Below are 15,958 nucleotides of genomic sequence, written 5' to 3' on the forward strand. Positions count from 1 at the left end.
AATCGGAGCGCATTCTACTATCCACCAAATCTACCAAAATGGTAGATTTTAAACGTGTGCGAACGGGATTCCACATAAGTCACCAGCAACGACTTCCGAAAACTTTACCAGCGACATCGACCGAGTTAAATAAGCTTTAACGTCTACGTTGGTTTATGCGTGCATCAACTTGGAATGACCAAATAGTGGATCTATTTAGAAGTGTTTTATATTGCTTTGAATTGTGAAAAAGAGAAAATAAGAGCTAGGAGCTAGGGTTCTATTTCGTAATTTTGTTTTTCTACAAAGAGATGAAATTTGCTGCAAAAAAAATTGTTTGGTTATTCTACTTTTATTTATTTAAAAAATTTACTATTTTGAAAAAAATATGAAAATACAAAATTTTTATTTAAGATTTTTTGAAATCCGTGTCACTGCCCTCCACCTCACTTGCATCCACTCATCCTACGCCGCCATCTCCTCCCTTCCCACTGATGTCTTCCTCCCCTTCGCCGTCCCAAAAACCTAATTCCTCTCCCTTCATTGTAAATATGTCACGACCGGAGTCCTCATAGGACCCCTCCAGCCATCCACCACCGAAACCCAACCGAGTGTCACCTAGGTCACGGAGTCTCCACCCTCCTACAATGTTTGCTCGAGACAAAAAGGAAAAAAATGAGAACCCCACAAAATTCTTCCAAACGTAACCTGACAGCCCACCACATAGAACCCCATACCTTCACTCAATGCATCGCTAGGCACTGCCTTTAGACCAGATGTTCTCAAGGCCTCTCTCCCTATTTTATTAGATCAGATTAGCACCGCAAAAGATATAAGAGTCAAGGTGGAGCCATCCGATGGAGGAATAAAGGGCAGTGGCCATGGACGGAGATAGTGGCAACGAGGGGTGCCTTCTGAAAAAGAGTGAATGAAGCCAAGAGAATGGCTTGGTCTGACTCCAATGATAGCAGGAGTCTCTCGTAGATTAGGTCAGTCGAAATGAATGTCACATACGCCGTCGCGCTATTATGTTTGGCCGCGGCACTCTTGAGTATCAAGATCATGATTTAAGAAGAGTAAATGAGGAGGGCAATAGCTCCTTTCGGCGTTGCCTCTCAACGTTACCATGGTCGAGTGGCTCTTTGCTTTGTTAAAAAAAAAATCAAATGTATTTTATGTTGTCATAAATTTTAGAAGATAGAAGTACATTTCTATTTTTAATTTTTTTTAAAACAATTGATAGCTATGCTAAATACAGCCTAGATCTTCTCATTTCTAAAAATATATTTTATTTTTTTATTTATATAAAAATACTTTTTAGATGATATTAGTACATACTTTTTTTTTTCTTAAAAAAAAAATTTAAAAAGCGTGTGTGCGTGTGTTTTGACTTTTGACGCTGGACTCCAAGCCTTCCTGGAAGATTACCGCTGCAAAGGGGCCTGCACACAGCATTCAAGCATAAATTTATGGGCCACAAAAGACTTCCGACGGCAACCACCCGAGGGCCACGAGAAGACTTGACTCATAGGACCCGTCGTCTCTCCCGTGACTTCTCTTCACAGCCATCTTCTTCGAAAACTTGTCGAAAAAAGAGACACAAGTTCCTCCCTTTTTCCGCGTAAATTCTCTCTTGAAGCCTTTCCCAGCTCTGCTCTTCTCCCAGTCTTCCAAAATCTCTGCAAAGGGGCCTGCAAACAGCATTCAAGCATAAATATATGGGCCACAAAAAGACTTCCGACGGCAACCACCCGAGGGCCACGAGAAGACTTGACTCATAGGTCCCGTCGTCTCTCCCGTGACTTCTTCACAGCCATCTTCCTCGAAAACTCGTCGAAAAAAGAGACACAAGTTCCTCCCTTTTTCCGCGTAAATTCTCTCTGGAAGCCTTTCCCAGGTCTGCTCTTCTCCCGGTCTTCTAAAATCTCCCCCCCTCTCATTCTCTCTCTCTGAGATACTTTTTTTTAGTTCTAAAGCAATCGCTAATGAGCTCTACTGGGCGACTTAATACTTGAGCTTGGGGCTCTATGTCTATGGATGGGTTTATAACAAAGTGGGTGGAAGGAGTGGAATCGGTAATGCTTTCTCTCTCGATTTGGGACTACCATTTTTGAGAAATAGTATGTGGAATTGATATAAAGTTTGGATCTTATTCTCCCCCGTGATATGAATGTTCTTTATGTGTTTTATGGAGCTGGGCTTATTACAATGTTTTGCTTTAATTTGCGGTGTTTTAGACTAATTTTTACTTGTGGATCGTTTCTTCTTGAGCTTCTGCCATCATTTATTTCTCTCGTTTATTGTATCTTATAGTAGGACTTTGCATTTTTCTTGTCAAAGGTTTTATTTTTTGTCAAGTCTGTGCAGATTGTTTCTTGTATCCCTCGTTTTGTTGCTTGTATGTCATTTCAATTGCTCAATGAAATGAACATGGAGAGACCATTTCTCTCTCGCTCTCTCAAGGAAAAAGATGGAAAAAACAAAACTTTCGTTTTATAATAGCCATGAGCGGTGCAAGAGATTGGGCAGGATGATGATTTTTTCAGTTGAGTTAAAGCTTGCCCTCTCTATGGAACGTGATTTTGTTTCCTTTGATGGGTATTGTTGAATGAATGAATTTTTGAGTTCTCTTTCATTTCATAAATGTTCTTCCCCTCCCCCACCCTCCAACATTTACACAAGCTAGTAGTCTTTTATGGAATTTTGCTTTTGTTTATGTGAATCTGGATATTTGATTCTCTTCATTTTCTGGCATCCTCTTTTTTATTTTAATTCCTTTGATATAAATATTTGTTTAATTTTGGATTTTTTTTTTGCATAATCCATTGTTATTGTTTTTTATTGTATGGTTGCAAGGAACCATTCAGGTGTGTGTTCGGTCTCACATTGGGTGTGTGTTGGGGAGGTCCTGAATACTTGAGCAGGGCCAAGGACCCCCAAAATTATAACCTTCTAGATAGCCCTCTTTTGGTGAGGTCCTATGTTGTTACAATGGACGTGATGTGAGCCTATGATGGTTGAATTAATTGAGTTGGTTTTGCTTTTGTAGCATGTATTTTCTCCTTTGATGCTCTTGTGATCATTGGTTATTTAGATAGTCTTCATTTGTCCCGATTCTAACATATTTGAAGAGATGACTTCAACCTTATCAAATACTAAATGCAGGAATGTGAGGCATCTATTGATATAGTGATTGAACTGTCTTAACCTGCAAACAGAACATTTAGGAGTTATATTTGCTTCAAAGCATGTTTTAGCAAGACTTTGGCAAGATGTTTCGCAGCTGTTTTTTTGCTTTCGAAAGTCACAATGGGCCAATGCTATAAAGGTTTTTATTAAATTTGGAATTTTAGAAAAATTATCATCAATATGATTTAGTAAATCTATTTTTAAAAAATAAAGATAATTTTCAGCATGTAGATGATTTATGATACACTGTTGATTGAAGTTAGCAGCCAAATTTCATAAGATAAAAATGATAATATCTTCATGAGCCTTCGTGACTGTTCATATAAAAGTTTTGAGCCTTCTACTTACTACTCTAAGGATCCAAAACTATGGGGATTGCATGAAAGTACAAGGCAAACTATAATGGCTGTTGTATGTATCTGTAGTCTGGTTTTACATGCTTTGGAGAGATACAAATCGTTTCGTCTGAAATCTTGTGTTCTGATTGAAATTGAATCAGTTTCGTCTTAAGCAGGTTGAAAGGGCTTTTAAATAGATATTACCCTTTCGAATATCATACAAAGACTCAGTAAAAATGGGGGGAGTATCAATTTATATCAAAGTTGGCACCTTGGCAGAACTGTCCCGAAACGCCCGGTTCGGGGTGTCCCGAGCGGTACCAGCAGCTTACCGGGACGGTTTCGACAAAGAATCTGAAACACCGTGTCGGAGGAGGAGAAGGAGAAGAAAAGAGAGAGCGAGCGGGGGAGGAAGGGCGGAGGAAAGGGAGGGAGGCTGGCGGAGGCCGACACTGGTGCAGGTGGCAGAGGTCATGGCCGAACCCCTGTTTTGTTCGAAACAACGTCTGGCCATAAAATATTTCGCGATTTTTAAGTGCAGACTTGCCGACTTCACTTAAAAATTGCGAAATTTTTTACAGTCGGACTCCTGTTTCGAACGAAACAGGAGTTCGGCCGCAGCCTCAGCCACTCGCACCAGCGCCGGCCTCTGCCGGCCCTCCACTGACCTCCTTCCCTCTCTCTTTTCCTCTCTCGTACTCCCTCTCCTCCATCTCTTCTACTGTGTTGGTACGGGCCCATACCGACTCATCTTGCCGGGCAACCGGTACGGTGCCCAGTACTGGTTCCGCCAATGCTGGTTTGCATAGTTTCTTTCAACCATATTTTTAAAACCACACAATCTATACAATTATATACTAATTTCATTTTTGTGCCTTTTCTTTTTTTTTTACAAAAGGGACTTAGCTATAAGGGTGGCAAAATATGACCCGACCTGCCAACCCGACCCGTGTTCGACCCGCTATAAACAGGTTTGGGTTTGGCTTAAACAGGTTTGGGTCGTAAACAGGTCGACCCGTTTAACCTGTTTATTAATTGGGTCGGATACGGATTTTAGATGTCTGACCCGTTTAACCCGTTTAACTGTTGGGCAGGTTAAACAGGTCTAAACAGGTTAAACGGGTTAAACAGGTCTAAACAGATTAAATGGGTCTAAATAGGTCTAAACAGGTTAAACGGGTCTAAACAGGTCGGATTGGGCAGGTTAAACAGGTTGGGTTGGGCAGGTTAAACTGGTTAAACGGGTCAGGTTAGGCAAACAGGTTAAACAGGTCGGGTCGGGTTGGGTAAACAGGTTACCTGTTTATTAAACAGGTTAAACGGGTCGGGTCGGGTTACCTGTTTAATAAACAGGTCAGGGTCAGATTGTAATTTCTGACATGTTTAATAAACAGGTCGGGTTCAGGTTTATGATTTTCTGACCCGACCTGCATGTGACCCGACCCGTTTATGATCTGATCCGACCCGATTGCCACCCCTACTTAGCTACCACCTCCTTTCTTGGATTCGGGTGACATTTATGAAGGAGTAAATGTAGGCTGTGATTTATTCTGCAGTTGTCTACTTTCTTATAACTACAGTTTCCTTTTATCTTCTTTGACTTATTCTAGACTCTAAAGGATCGGCATCAGTTTGAGAGTCTTCTTGGACTTTGCTGCAACATATCCTAATCCATACAGCTGACCCATCTGATAAAGATAAGGGGCCCTGTATAGAAGTTATGAGGCTTATTGATGTAACTTAAGGTTAAGACTTCATTCTTGTTGTTTTTTGAAAACAGAATTAATGTTGTGAAATTGAGTACGATGGATTTTTTCTCCTTTAATATTTGACTTTAGTGTAGATAAATTTGAAAGCTATATCTACACGAGTGGCATCACTGGAGAAGTTTTTTTCTCAGATGAGCACACCCTGATGTTTCTCTTATGAAAAATTTCTATGATTGCTGTTCTTTTAAAGGTGAATTACTAAACTGATTAGCAATGTATACCCCTTAAAGGTTTATTTCTTTTCCCAATGAGCTTTTGGATTTTCAAATTTTAGGAGAGATTATCATGGATGGATGATAACAAATAATCATAGAGTTGTCTGATCTTTGTAATAGCTTATCAATTTTTTTATAGTTTGCACTATTCCCAAGCATTTATTTTTACCAAAACTCAATAGATGCAAGAAGCTTTCGCTGGGTAAATTGTAAAATTCTTGATTGATTAGGGGCGGACTTCCTTGTAAAAGAAGTTTTGTCCACCAAGGTTTGAGATTAAGACTTACCAGAGTGATGAAATGCTGTTGTACTTACAGGCACTTGATTTCTAGCCCATGGTTTATTTTGGTGTTTCTTGGGCAAATACCATCACTTGAAGGTCGGAAAGCTGATCCACTTAAGATCATCAAATCTTTTGAGCTACATTACCTGTGGATGGAAATTGACTTTTTATGTCTTGTTTAGTGAAGATTTGGATCTCTGAAATACCATACGCATAAAACATTAAACAGAGATTTCACTAGAGGATCTCAGAATGACACTAATTGAACTAATACCGATTGGAACGATTTTGGCAGTGCTGACAGATCAGGTCTTAGCAACGGCTGCAGCTGCAAGGGATGTTCTTATAGAGAAGGAGAGCTTCAAGGCTCTATCAAAGTATCTCTATGACATCGAACCAGTCTTGAAACAGTTGCAGCTTCGAGAACTGAATGACACACAAGCTGCAAGGCAAGCTTTGGAATTTCTCAAGGATGATGTTAAGAAGGCCAAGGACATAGTGGATAAGTATAAAAACCGTGCACGCTTTTACTTGTTGGTTAGGTGTAGAAGCATAGTGGGAGAAATACAGGATGTCACTAGGGATATTGGTAGGTCTCTTGCTGCTTTATCTCTTGCGAGCACTGAAGTTCTCTCTGATATATCAGAAAGGGTGAATAGGCTTCATGGTGAGATGCAGAAGGCTGAGTTTGAAGCTTCTCAAGCACAACTCAGAATTGTAGAGAAATTGGATCAAGGTCTTCATGAGAGGAAGAGAGACCAGAGCTTTGCAAATAACATGCTAGAAGAAATAGCTAGAACTGTAGGTGTGCCTGTTGAGCCATCCGAAATAAATGAAGAACTTTCCAGTTTGAAAAGGGAAAAGGAAGAAGCTGCTGCCCATAAAGAAAGAGCAGAAGAGATCTTTCTGGAACAGGTCATTGAACTGCTGTCTCGTGCTGATGCTGCTATTGACCAAGAAGAAATTGAGCAGCAGTATCGGCTCAGGGTGCAAAGTGTAGAGAACTATGCAACCCAGGATGTGCACATTCCACCACTGAAATCATTCATGTGCCCTATAACAGGAAAGGTGATGGTTGACCCTGTCAGTCTTTGTACTGGAACTGCATGTGAAAGAACTGCCATCGAAGACTGGCTTGAAAGTGGACGGACCACAGATCCTGACACAGGCCAAGTTCTTGAGGATTTTACCCTAAGAAGCAATATTGGTTTGAGGCAGTCAATTGAAGAGTGGAGAGAACTCAACTATTGCCTTAAGATTAGGTCAGCAAAGGGCAAATTGCAGTCTGGTAATGATTCATTGTTTGTAGATGCTTTTGACCTGCTACAGGAGGTTATCCATGAAAATCCTATGAATAAGGATTGGATTGCTATAGAGGGGCTAATTGATATCATTGTGCCAATGGTAGGAAGCTCTCACAACAAAGATTTGAAAAGGCAAGCATTAGTGACATTAACTGCAATAATTGAAGGGCATTCTAGAAACAAGGTAAAAAGCTCTACTAGCTACATAACTTTTAGTTATGAAAACAAGACTTCAGGTATTCTTTAAGCATTTCACATCTCATGGTTGATTATCATATTAATTCATAGAAATTTTTTAAATATCTGATGCATATGATCAGTCAGTTATAGCTTTTAAGCATAAGCTTTTCAAATATAACATGTTATGGAAGTGGATCAAAATGGAGGTATTACCTTCACTAAGATCATCAGGATTTTACATCAGGGAAACAGAATGGCATATAATAACTGGATAAAATAATGGTGGAGATTTATTATTGAATATTGTAGGTAACACAACAAAGTGCAAGTGACATATAAACCTGTAATGGTGCAGATGATATGCCATCTTATGCACCAGGCTAACCCCATCCACTTTACACCCATAGACCATATTGAAATGATCTCTGTGTATTAAAATGCAAACTGACTACCTTACAAATATTTCTTTTGAAAGTTGCACTTACACCGTAAATATTATGAATTAGGCAGTCTATTTAGAAAAAGCCTTTGATAATAACTGGAATCTTCTCAGTTTAAAAGATGATTCTCAACATGTCTCCAGCCTCTGATGCCATGAAACTTGAATAGCAATTAAGTTCTGCTGAAGAGCCTATGATAATTCACTATGGAGCTAATAAAACTTGATTTACTATTAGAATGACTAATGATCCTCTTTTTCCAGATAGGAGTTAATGAACATATGCAAGTTACAAGAATGTATAAAAGTCATATGCAGTGTACGTCTATCTGACAATCTTTACAAATGTTATTCTATTCTTGAAAACTGTACCACTAGTTTCAACATTGTAGCTACTTCTTGCCTTTAGGCATTTTTTAATGAAGATACTCCATATATTTATTTTCCAGCAATTGGCAAACATAGGAACAACTTCTTGCACTCATTATTTCCCCTTGGAAAAATCTTCAACAAGTTGTGCTTTCTAATAGCATTCTCTTGTGTCTATGCTGATTTATCTTAAGTTTCAACTGCTCTATTTGGTTTATTCGTTTTGTTCTGTTATTTCTAGTCTTTTATTGATCACAGTAAGATCTTGTCGAGCTCCTGCCTGTACCAAGATATAGTCAGTTCGTTATAGTAATCATCTGTTGTGGTCCAACCCTTATGCTTGCTGGCATCCCTTAACACTCATTTTATCCTGCTAGGGAGCTATTTCTCATATGCTCTTGGTTTTTCATGCTAATTGTTTATCTGTTTGCAAACGGCTTTCTGAGACTTTAGTGGTCAGTGTTGATCTAAGAGGTGTTTGTCACAACTATAGTGGTAATGTTCTGAGATATAAAGTTATACATGTGTATTTACGTACTTGTGAGACTTTTATAGACTTATTTTCTGTTTGACATTATGCTTCTTGGCCTATGTTTTAGTCTAGTCAACTTTTTTCCAACCATTTATTGGTTAGGGAAATTTAACCTTCCCCATTAGAACCTCTCCATGGTTCTCATATGAATTCAGATATCTTTCTCTTTCCACATAGAGCAACCTTGTTACAGATTTTCATTTATTTTGTAAATTTATAAATTTAATGTAACAGAATAGAGTGGTTGAAGCTGGGGGAGTTGATCGCATTGTTGTTTGCCTCGTACGTGGCTCAGGGATATCAAAAGCTGCAATTAAGTTGCTCTTTGAATTATTGCAAGATGGTTCAACGTGGAAGGAATCTACATGTACGAAACTTAAGCAACAAAGCAGTGCTATATTTTTTCTTGTAACGCTTCTGCATGGTACCGATAGAGAGTCAGAAGAAAAAGCTGAAGTTATCTTATCAAAGCTTTGTGATGATGACGATGATGCAATTTCAGCTGCAGCTGCCTGCGGTTGGTATAAGCCACTAATTGATCATCTCTGTCATGGTTAGCCATCTAAAGCCTGATGTTTTCCATTATTTATTTTCATATGTTGCTTTAATAAAACTCTAGGTTCTAAAAGCCATTGATTGTGCATGTGTCAGTCGCCTGCTGGTATGGTCCTGCCGTGTCAGCATGCATGCAGGCTCTTCCAAAACAGAAAAGGAAAAAATGAAAAAGTAACTAAAAATGGTATAAAAGAGTTGTGCTTTGCCTAGACTAGGGCACATTTAAACCATCAACATTCCTTGAATAACCTGTGAAAAATCCTTCAGTAAATCATAAAATTCACAGATCATTGACCAATTCTTCTTAACTTAGAACCTGAGAATAATTCATATAAACTTGTGAATAATTCAGATAATCATTTGGTCAATGAAAATACCATGAATAGTTCAAGAATTTTCCGGCAATATGGAGGATATTGACATCGTACCATGCTTTTTAAAGTTATGACTTCTTCAAGTATTGTAGTTGCATTAGTGGGACATTTGTCGTCTACTGTTTTGTATCTAAACATATGTCTCTTGTAATGTGTCTATTTAGTAATATTTGGAATGGCCTTTCTATCTTGCCTTAGTCTGATAGTCTTTCCCTAACTCATCTAGGGCTGCAAATGGATCAGATCAACCTGTTTCCAACCTGAAAATAACCTAGTCCAGTTCAAACGAAGATCATGTGGACCAGGGTTGGTTGGAACTCTTGACGCATTTAATGAACAGACCCAGACATAGATATGAGACACAATATAAACCAGAACAAATCTGAAACTAATGTACTGTAAAATAAAATTTATGTACTTAACTATCAAATTTTGCTGCTAACTGTGACTTAGATGCAGTTCTTGAGTAATCTTATGCAGAATGAGATGTTGACAGCACATAAATATTGATATATTTTGTTGTATTCATACTGTTAACTAACCAATTGACCCCAAAAGGTTATGCTGATAGGAAAAGGGCCAACAATGCATATTAAGCTTAACAAATCAACCCCCCCTCATGTGTGGCTCAGACCATGCATACTAGCTCTGATACAATGTCAACTGACCAATTGACCTCTAGAGCTTAAGCTGATAGGGAAAGGGCCAATAATATATATCGGGATTAATACATGTATATTATACTTAGGATACGATTAGGTAAATATAATCTATGGTTTATGTGAGTGCTGTTTTTTAGCATGGTTTAGGTCAGAAATAATTATCGGACTTGATCCAATCTGTTCCAAATAAACATGAATCAGGTTGGTTCAAATTTTTAATTCGATTTGAGTAGATACCAGGCCTGCATTGTGCCAGGACCTGATCCAATCTGATAAACTTTCATCTCTATTTCCTTACTCTTAATGCACCTAGCTTGATCTATGTTTTTTCAGTTTCCTTTCTCTCATCTTAGCTTGTCCAAGAAAAAGTGGTTTCTTTGTAGGCCTGACCTGTTGTATAGGTTATATATTTTTCTTGTTTAAAGATGGGCAACTTTTTCGGCTTCTTTGTAGGCCTAACCTGTTGTATAGATCATCTATTTTGCTTGCTTAAAGATGGGCAACTTTTTCTTGATAATAGACCGGACCCCAAATTCCAGAATGAAATTCTTTATACATATGTCACCTAACTTTAAATTCTGTAAGCACATCTCTACCTGTGCTTTGAAACCAATTTGCCATTAAGTCACACATCATATCCTTTAACAGTTCGTTTCTATTGTTCATTTTATGTTTTAATCTAGATCCCAATACGTTTCTTGGGCATCTGGTGGTTTTCCTCTTTTATTCTTGCTCCTACTGCATATACATCCATAACATCTAGCTGATACGAAGCTTTCAAACTTCCTTTCTCAATCCTTGCATATTAATCTTTTTTTCTATTTTTAGGACTAAGCGATCTATTAGCTGTGCATTTTTCCCATGTCTGGAAGTAGTTAAATGCTCACCTTTGTAAAATTCATAATTGCTATTCTGTAAGAAATCATGAAATCAACTATGTCATTTAATGGATTTCTATCTCCAAAGTCTTCAGTATGATGCATGCTCTGATATCATCTGCTACTCCCTTGAGGTCATGACCTATCAAATCCCTTTCCCTTATTTTTTTACTCAAGAAGTGCTTACATTAAACTGTGCATCCCTTGCAAAATTGCGTCTCTTTGTTCTCCTCCGATCGTACTTACATTGTATGCTTGCTATTGGTTCATAAGCCTTTTGTTATGTACTTTGTGCTCCAGAAGCTTAACTTCATTGCTGGTGTAATTTTTCAGACAGTAAGCTTGTAGCCTTTATCAATCTTTAGGGATTTTCCTTCTTTTGATTGGTTTGTTCCTTCCATCACACCAGCTCAAAGTATCGACATCTCAAGTTTCAAGTCATATTATTTTCAGCTTTGTGACATTTTTCTCTTAACTGGCCATCCATTTGATGCAAATCAGTGTTATTGCTGGTTTTTGCTTGCTGTAAATGCATAATCAAACTCTTTGATGCAAAGTTTGTAAGCATTCGTATAGCACGGTAATAAGTCTAAGATATTTTGTGACTTGCCATTTAGGTCCAGAACGATCGAGAATGGCTATGGCAAGATTTCTTGTGGAAACAGAATTCATTGATCAGAATATAAAACTTCTTGGTGAAGGAGGAGCAATACCTCCCTTAGTGAAAATGGCCTCAGGAAATCTGGAATCAAAAGATTTGGCTCTCTCTGCTCTGGCTAAGTTGTTGAGTTGTCGGGACAACAAAAGGATAGTTGCTTCTGCAGGAGGGGTTCCTCTTGTCATAGAACATATCTTCTCTTCCCATGCTCCCACAATTATAGTCGCAAAGTGCTCTGAAATTCTTGAGAGACTCTCTTCAGATGATGGCATAGAATTTCTTGTAGATGCTAATGGGACACGTCTTGAGTTAGGGCCTATCATAACCAACTTGATGGCCATCCTTCAGAAATCAAATTCCTCTCCCACCATTAGGAAACCAGTTTTACGTTCACTCCTGAACATCTGCAAGTCTGAAGAAATACTTGCTGAGAAGACAGTTGCTGCCACCAATGGTGTCTCTTTGGTGCTTCCCTTGCTCGAAGATCCTGATCAGGATATCCGAGAGCTTGCACTCAAGCTCATCCATCACTTCTCCCAGAATGAACCGGACGGTATAGCAGATTTCCTCCTGGACAGCAGACTGGAGACATTTGTTGGCTTTCTCGAGGGTGACACCTGCAGTGATGCGCAGGTGGCAGCAGCAGGGTTAATAGCCTGTCTTCCAAAATCGGAAGTTGCTCTTACTAATAGTTTGATTAAGCTAGATGTGATACCTATTCTTTTGAACATGCTCAGGATAGGAACAGCTGAAGCAAAGGAAACTGTGCTTGGGGCCCTCTTCCGGTTTACAGATCCTTCTAACATTGAGATGCAACAACTGGTGGTAAATTTGGGAGCTTATCCATTGCTTGTGAGCATCCTGCAGTCTGGAAGCACAACAGCCAAGGCAAGAGCAGCAGCCCTGATCGGCAACCTTTCTTCAAACAGTAGTAGACTTACCGCAGCACCAGTCAGGACTGGCTGCTGGTGTTTCCGGGCATCACCTCCTAGTGTATGTGAATTGCATGGAGGTATATGTGACATGACATCTACCTTTTGCCTATTAAAGGCAAAAGCTTTGCCATGCTTGGTAAATTTGTTGCAAGAGCATCAAGATGCCACCACTTATGAGACCCTTCAAGCATTGGGGACCCTGGTTCAGGATGGATTGTCTTATAGAGGAGCCAAAATTTTGCACCAAGCAGGTGCCATTGATCTGATATTGGGTGTTTTGAACTGGGGGTCAGTTGCTTTGAAAGAAGCTGCTCTTGTCATCTTGGAGAAGGTATTTCAGGCCAGGGAGGTCTCTGATTATTACTGCACGGCTGCGAAGATCCCACTTATTGGGCTGTCAACACAACGCAGTGAGAATGGAGAGCTGGGCAGGAGGGCTGCTAGAGTCCTGGCGGAGATTGAGCGGTATTCAAAATCAAGTTCTATGCCACTTACGTAGAAGGATACATAAGCCTTTACTTGGCAAAATGGAAATCATTCTTGTACATTAGATTGATTATCAAAATTTAAACTATACCCATTTGTCTTGTGTAAATATGATGCTGGAGATTTCGTACTTGTAAATTAGTCTTAGTTCAAGCCATACTATTTTTTGGGATAACATATATAATGATCAAATGCTAGTGCTTGTTTGGATGTCCTAATTTCATTAACCACACTTCTGTCCGGCTACCTTTGGTACTGGATATTTCTGCTCATTTTTTCTATATTAGCAGTCCATACTCCACAGGCAGAGAGGTTTCGTTTCAGGTTTGATCACTGTACTGTACATGTCATTGCTTCTCATTTGCACATGGATAATGAATGTTCTGGTTGAATATTATTCTGGTGAATCAATCAGCATAGCGAATGTCATAGAATAATATGGAACTTAAATTTGTATATTATTGTTCTAATATATTGCAAATGGTAAGCCTTGGTGCAATGGTGACGTCGTTCAATTATAACCTAGGTGTAGCAGGTTCAAAACATGAAACGGCCTCTTGCACATGAGGGTAAAGCTGCATACTTTGGACCCTCTCTAGGGTCCATAATGGCAGGAGCCTCGCATACTAGAATGCCCTCTTTTATTATTCTGATTTTGGCAGCTCATCAATATGGGAGGAGCTTGTACTTGCGATTACGGAATGAAGAAAACAAAAACCAATTAAGGAATAGGTTACAAAGAACATGGAGAGATCCCATTGGTTAGTGAACTATGAAGTTCATTTGTTGAAGCATGTTTAAAACATTTGCATATACAATACTTGGTATTTTTGTTGTCATTCATCATGGGGAACCATGAGGATGAGCTTAGGCTATATTTGTAACAATCCAGGACCTCATCCAAAATGACTAGCCGTAAGTTATTATTTGGATTCCTTGATTTTGTATAAGTACTCAAGATCTATCCTCTGACATCCTCATTAGGTTAAGGGTTTAAATCCATTCAAATATAATCACAAACGCCACCATCGGCTCTGATACCATTTGTAACAATTTAGGACCTCACCCAAAATGGCTAGCTAGAAGGTATTATTTGGATTTTTCGATCTTATATAAGTACTCAAGATCTACCCATCGAATAACCGATGTGGGACTAAACACAAACCCGCGCGGGTCCTCACAATATTCCTACTACATTAACCACAAGCTAGCCTCCCTCAAAAACATTGAGAAATTTAGTGGTTCGCTGCTTGCAAGGTTGTTATGGCAGTTTGCAAAAATTTCTCAGCAGTCATCCCTTTCATTTAGCTATTCCTTCCTGTTGTCAAACTCTGGCATATCAAGTATATCAAGAAAAACGGATTCGTTTGTTTGGTGATACCTGGACCTTGGCCCAAATAAGCATCAGGCCTCCCCTTATAACCGAAATAGAAAACAGGGGACAAGATCCCCTGTTTCTCACGATCACGTAGAGACCCCAGCTCCTGCCGCCTCTTACACTCTCTTCTTCTCTCGCGTCCATCCAAAGCCGACGCCTCACGTTCCCTTCTATACCTTGTCTCCCTCTTGTTCTCTGTTCTCTCCCCTTTGAAGGAAGTAAATAATACGGTACTGAGCCCTCACTCTTCCGCCGCTTCCCACAATCTTTCTATCTCATCTCTCTCTCTCTCTCTCTCTCATGTTTTCTCTCTGCTGAGCTAGAGGCGCCTCTATTGTGCGGCCTCCCGTCTTTAATGTCAAATTTATGATTGCTAAAGCGCGATCAAAATTATAGAATATTGCAGACTTACACTTTTATTTGGTGCTAGTGTGGGCGGACAAGACATGGATCCACATTGAGAAATGCCGAAGATTACAAATTAACGTGATACAATATATATTCCGAGGCCCAAAATGCTGATTCAAATGGGATACAGTTTGGTAGAAACTTTTGGCATATTTGAATAGCTAGAATCCTCCTACTTGCGGGAGTGACTCTTCATTTTGGATCAGATTGGTTTAGAAATATTTTTGAAATCAAACCGACTTAAATTGATTTTCTAAAATCGAAATTGACCTAACCTAATATGAAAATTGGTTCAAATTGATCTGAAAAATTCGGTTCGATTTTGGTCAGTTTATTAGGTTGAACTTGATGAGGTGGGTGAGGTGAAAGAGATTGGTGATGGTGCCGAAGAGGAAGAGAGAATATAAGGAAGGAGGGCGAAGACAGGTCCAGTGGCCCACCGGTTGCAGAAGATTCAGCAGTCGTGATGGTGGTGAGGCTTAGAGATGCCAATGTAGCAAGGCCATGCATGGGCCATGAGAAGCGAAATAGAGAAAAAGTTGGCCATTATTTGATCACCTAGGCTTGCATGCTAACTAGACCTAGTAGCGGACAAAGGGTGAGATTGGTCCAACATCCGGGCGCATCGAAGGTTCGACAAGGTTGGAATTAGAATAAGCAAGTAGGACTAAAATAGGGAGAGAAGAGGGAAGCAAGAGAACTTTGCGGTTTGATTGGTGGCTAGCGGTGACCAACTATAATCTTACGGCTACGAGATAGAAGGAGAGAAAAAGATAGGAAAGGGAAGAGAAGGTAGGAGATAGTGATAATAGTGCTTGGATCTTAGTTGTGAGCCTTTAAACTAGAGGAGGGAGAGGAGAAATAAGGGTTTCTAGGCTGCCGGTATTGAGGAGGGAGAAGTAAAGGGGGTTAATGAACAGGGTAATCAGGCACTAAGGTCGAGGATGAGCTAGGGCTGTCATAGCTTGTGACGGTGGAAGTGGACGGACCGGGATGGATGAGACGGTGGCTAAATATGAAAATAAGA

At 39.5% G+C, this 15,958-nt stretch overlaps 1 protein-coding gene across 5 annotated transcripts; it reads left to right on the top strand.

The window, feature by feature from the left end:
* The first annotated feature begins 1,492 nt into the window (after positions 1–1,492).
* Positions 1,493–13,363, top strand: LOC103711617 (U-box domain-containing protein 44-like). Of its 5 annotated transcripts, XM_039122659.1 has the most exons (5): positions 2,041–2,054; positions 5,808–5,869; positions 6,069–7,261; positions 8,832–9,150; positions 11,684–13,363. In XM_039122659.1, the coding sequence occupies exons 3-5, from the start codon at positions 6,446–6,448 to the stop codon at positions 13,156–13,158; spliced, it is 2,610 nt and encodes an 869-aa protein (XP_038978587.1). In that variant the 5' UTR covers positions 2,041–2,054; positions 5,808–5,869; positions 6,069–6,445; the 3' UTR covers positions 13,159–13,363. The 5 variants fall into 5 exon arrangements, with proteins under 5 accessions (XP_008796067.2, XP_038978586.1, XP_008796068.2 ...); XM_008797845.4 differs by lacking the exon at positions 2,041–2,054 and adding an exon at positions 1,493–1,876 and having other exon boundaries at positions 5,808–7,261; XM_039122658.1 differs by lacking the exons at positions 2,041–2,054; positions 5,808–5,869 and adding an exon at positions 1,520–1,876.
* The last annotated feature ends 2,595 nt before the right edge of the window (positions 13,364–15,958 follow it).

This window comes from Phoenix dactylifera, unplaced genomic scaffold (genome assembly GCF_009389715.1).
Source record: "Phoenix dactylifera cultivar Barhee BC4 unplaced genomic scaffold, palm_55x_up_171113_PBpolish2nd_filt_p 001654F, whole genome shotgun sequence".
In the NCBI taxonomy this organism is placed as follows: Eukaryota; Viridiplantae; Streptophyta; class Magnoliopsida; order Arecales; family Arecaceae; genus Phoenix; species Phoenix dactylifera.

Bases quoted from the DNA above. Each gene is read 5' to 3' on its own strand.
- LOC103711617 (XM_039122657.1), top strand. From the start codon at position 5,785: ATGAAATGCTGTTGTACTTACAGGCACTTGATTTCTAGCCCATGGTTT. The intron at 5,870-6,068 runs GTCGGAAAGCTG...CGATTTTGGCAG, and splicing joins GCAAATACCATCACTTGAAG to TGCTGACAGATCAGGTCTTA. The intron at 9,151-11,683 runs GTTAGCCATCTA...CTTGCCATTTAG, and splicing joins AATTGATCATCTCTGTCATG to GTCCAGAACGATCGAGAATG.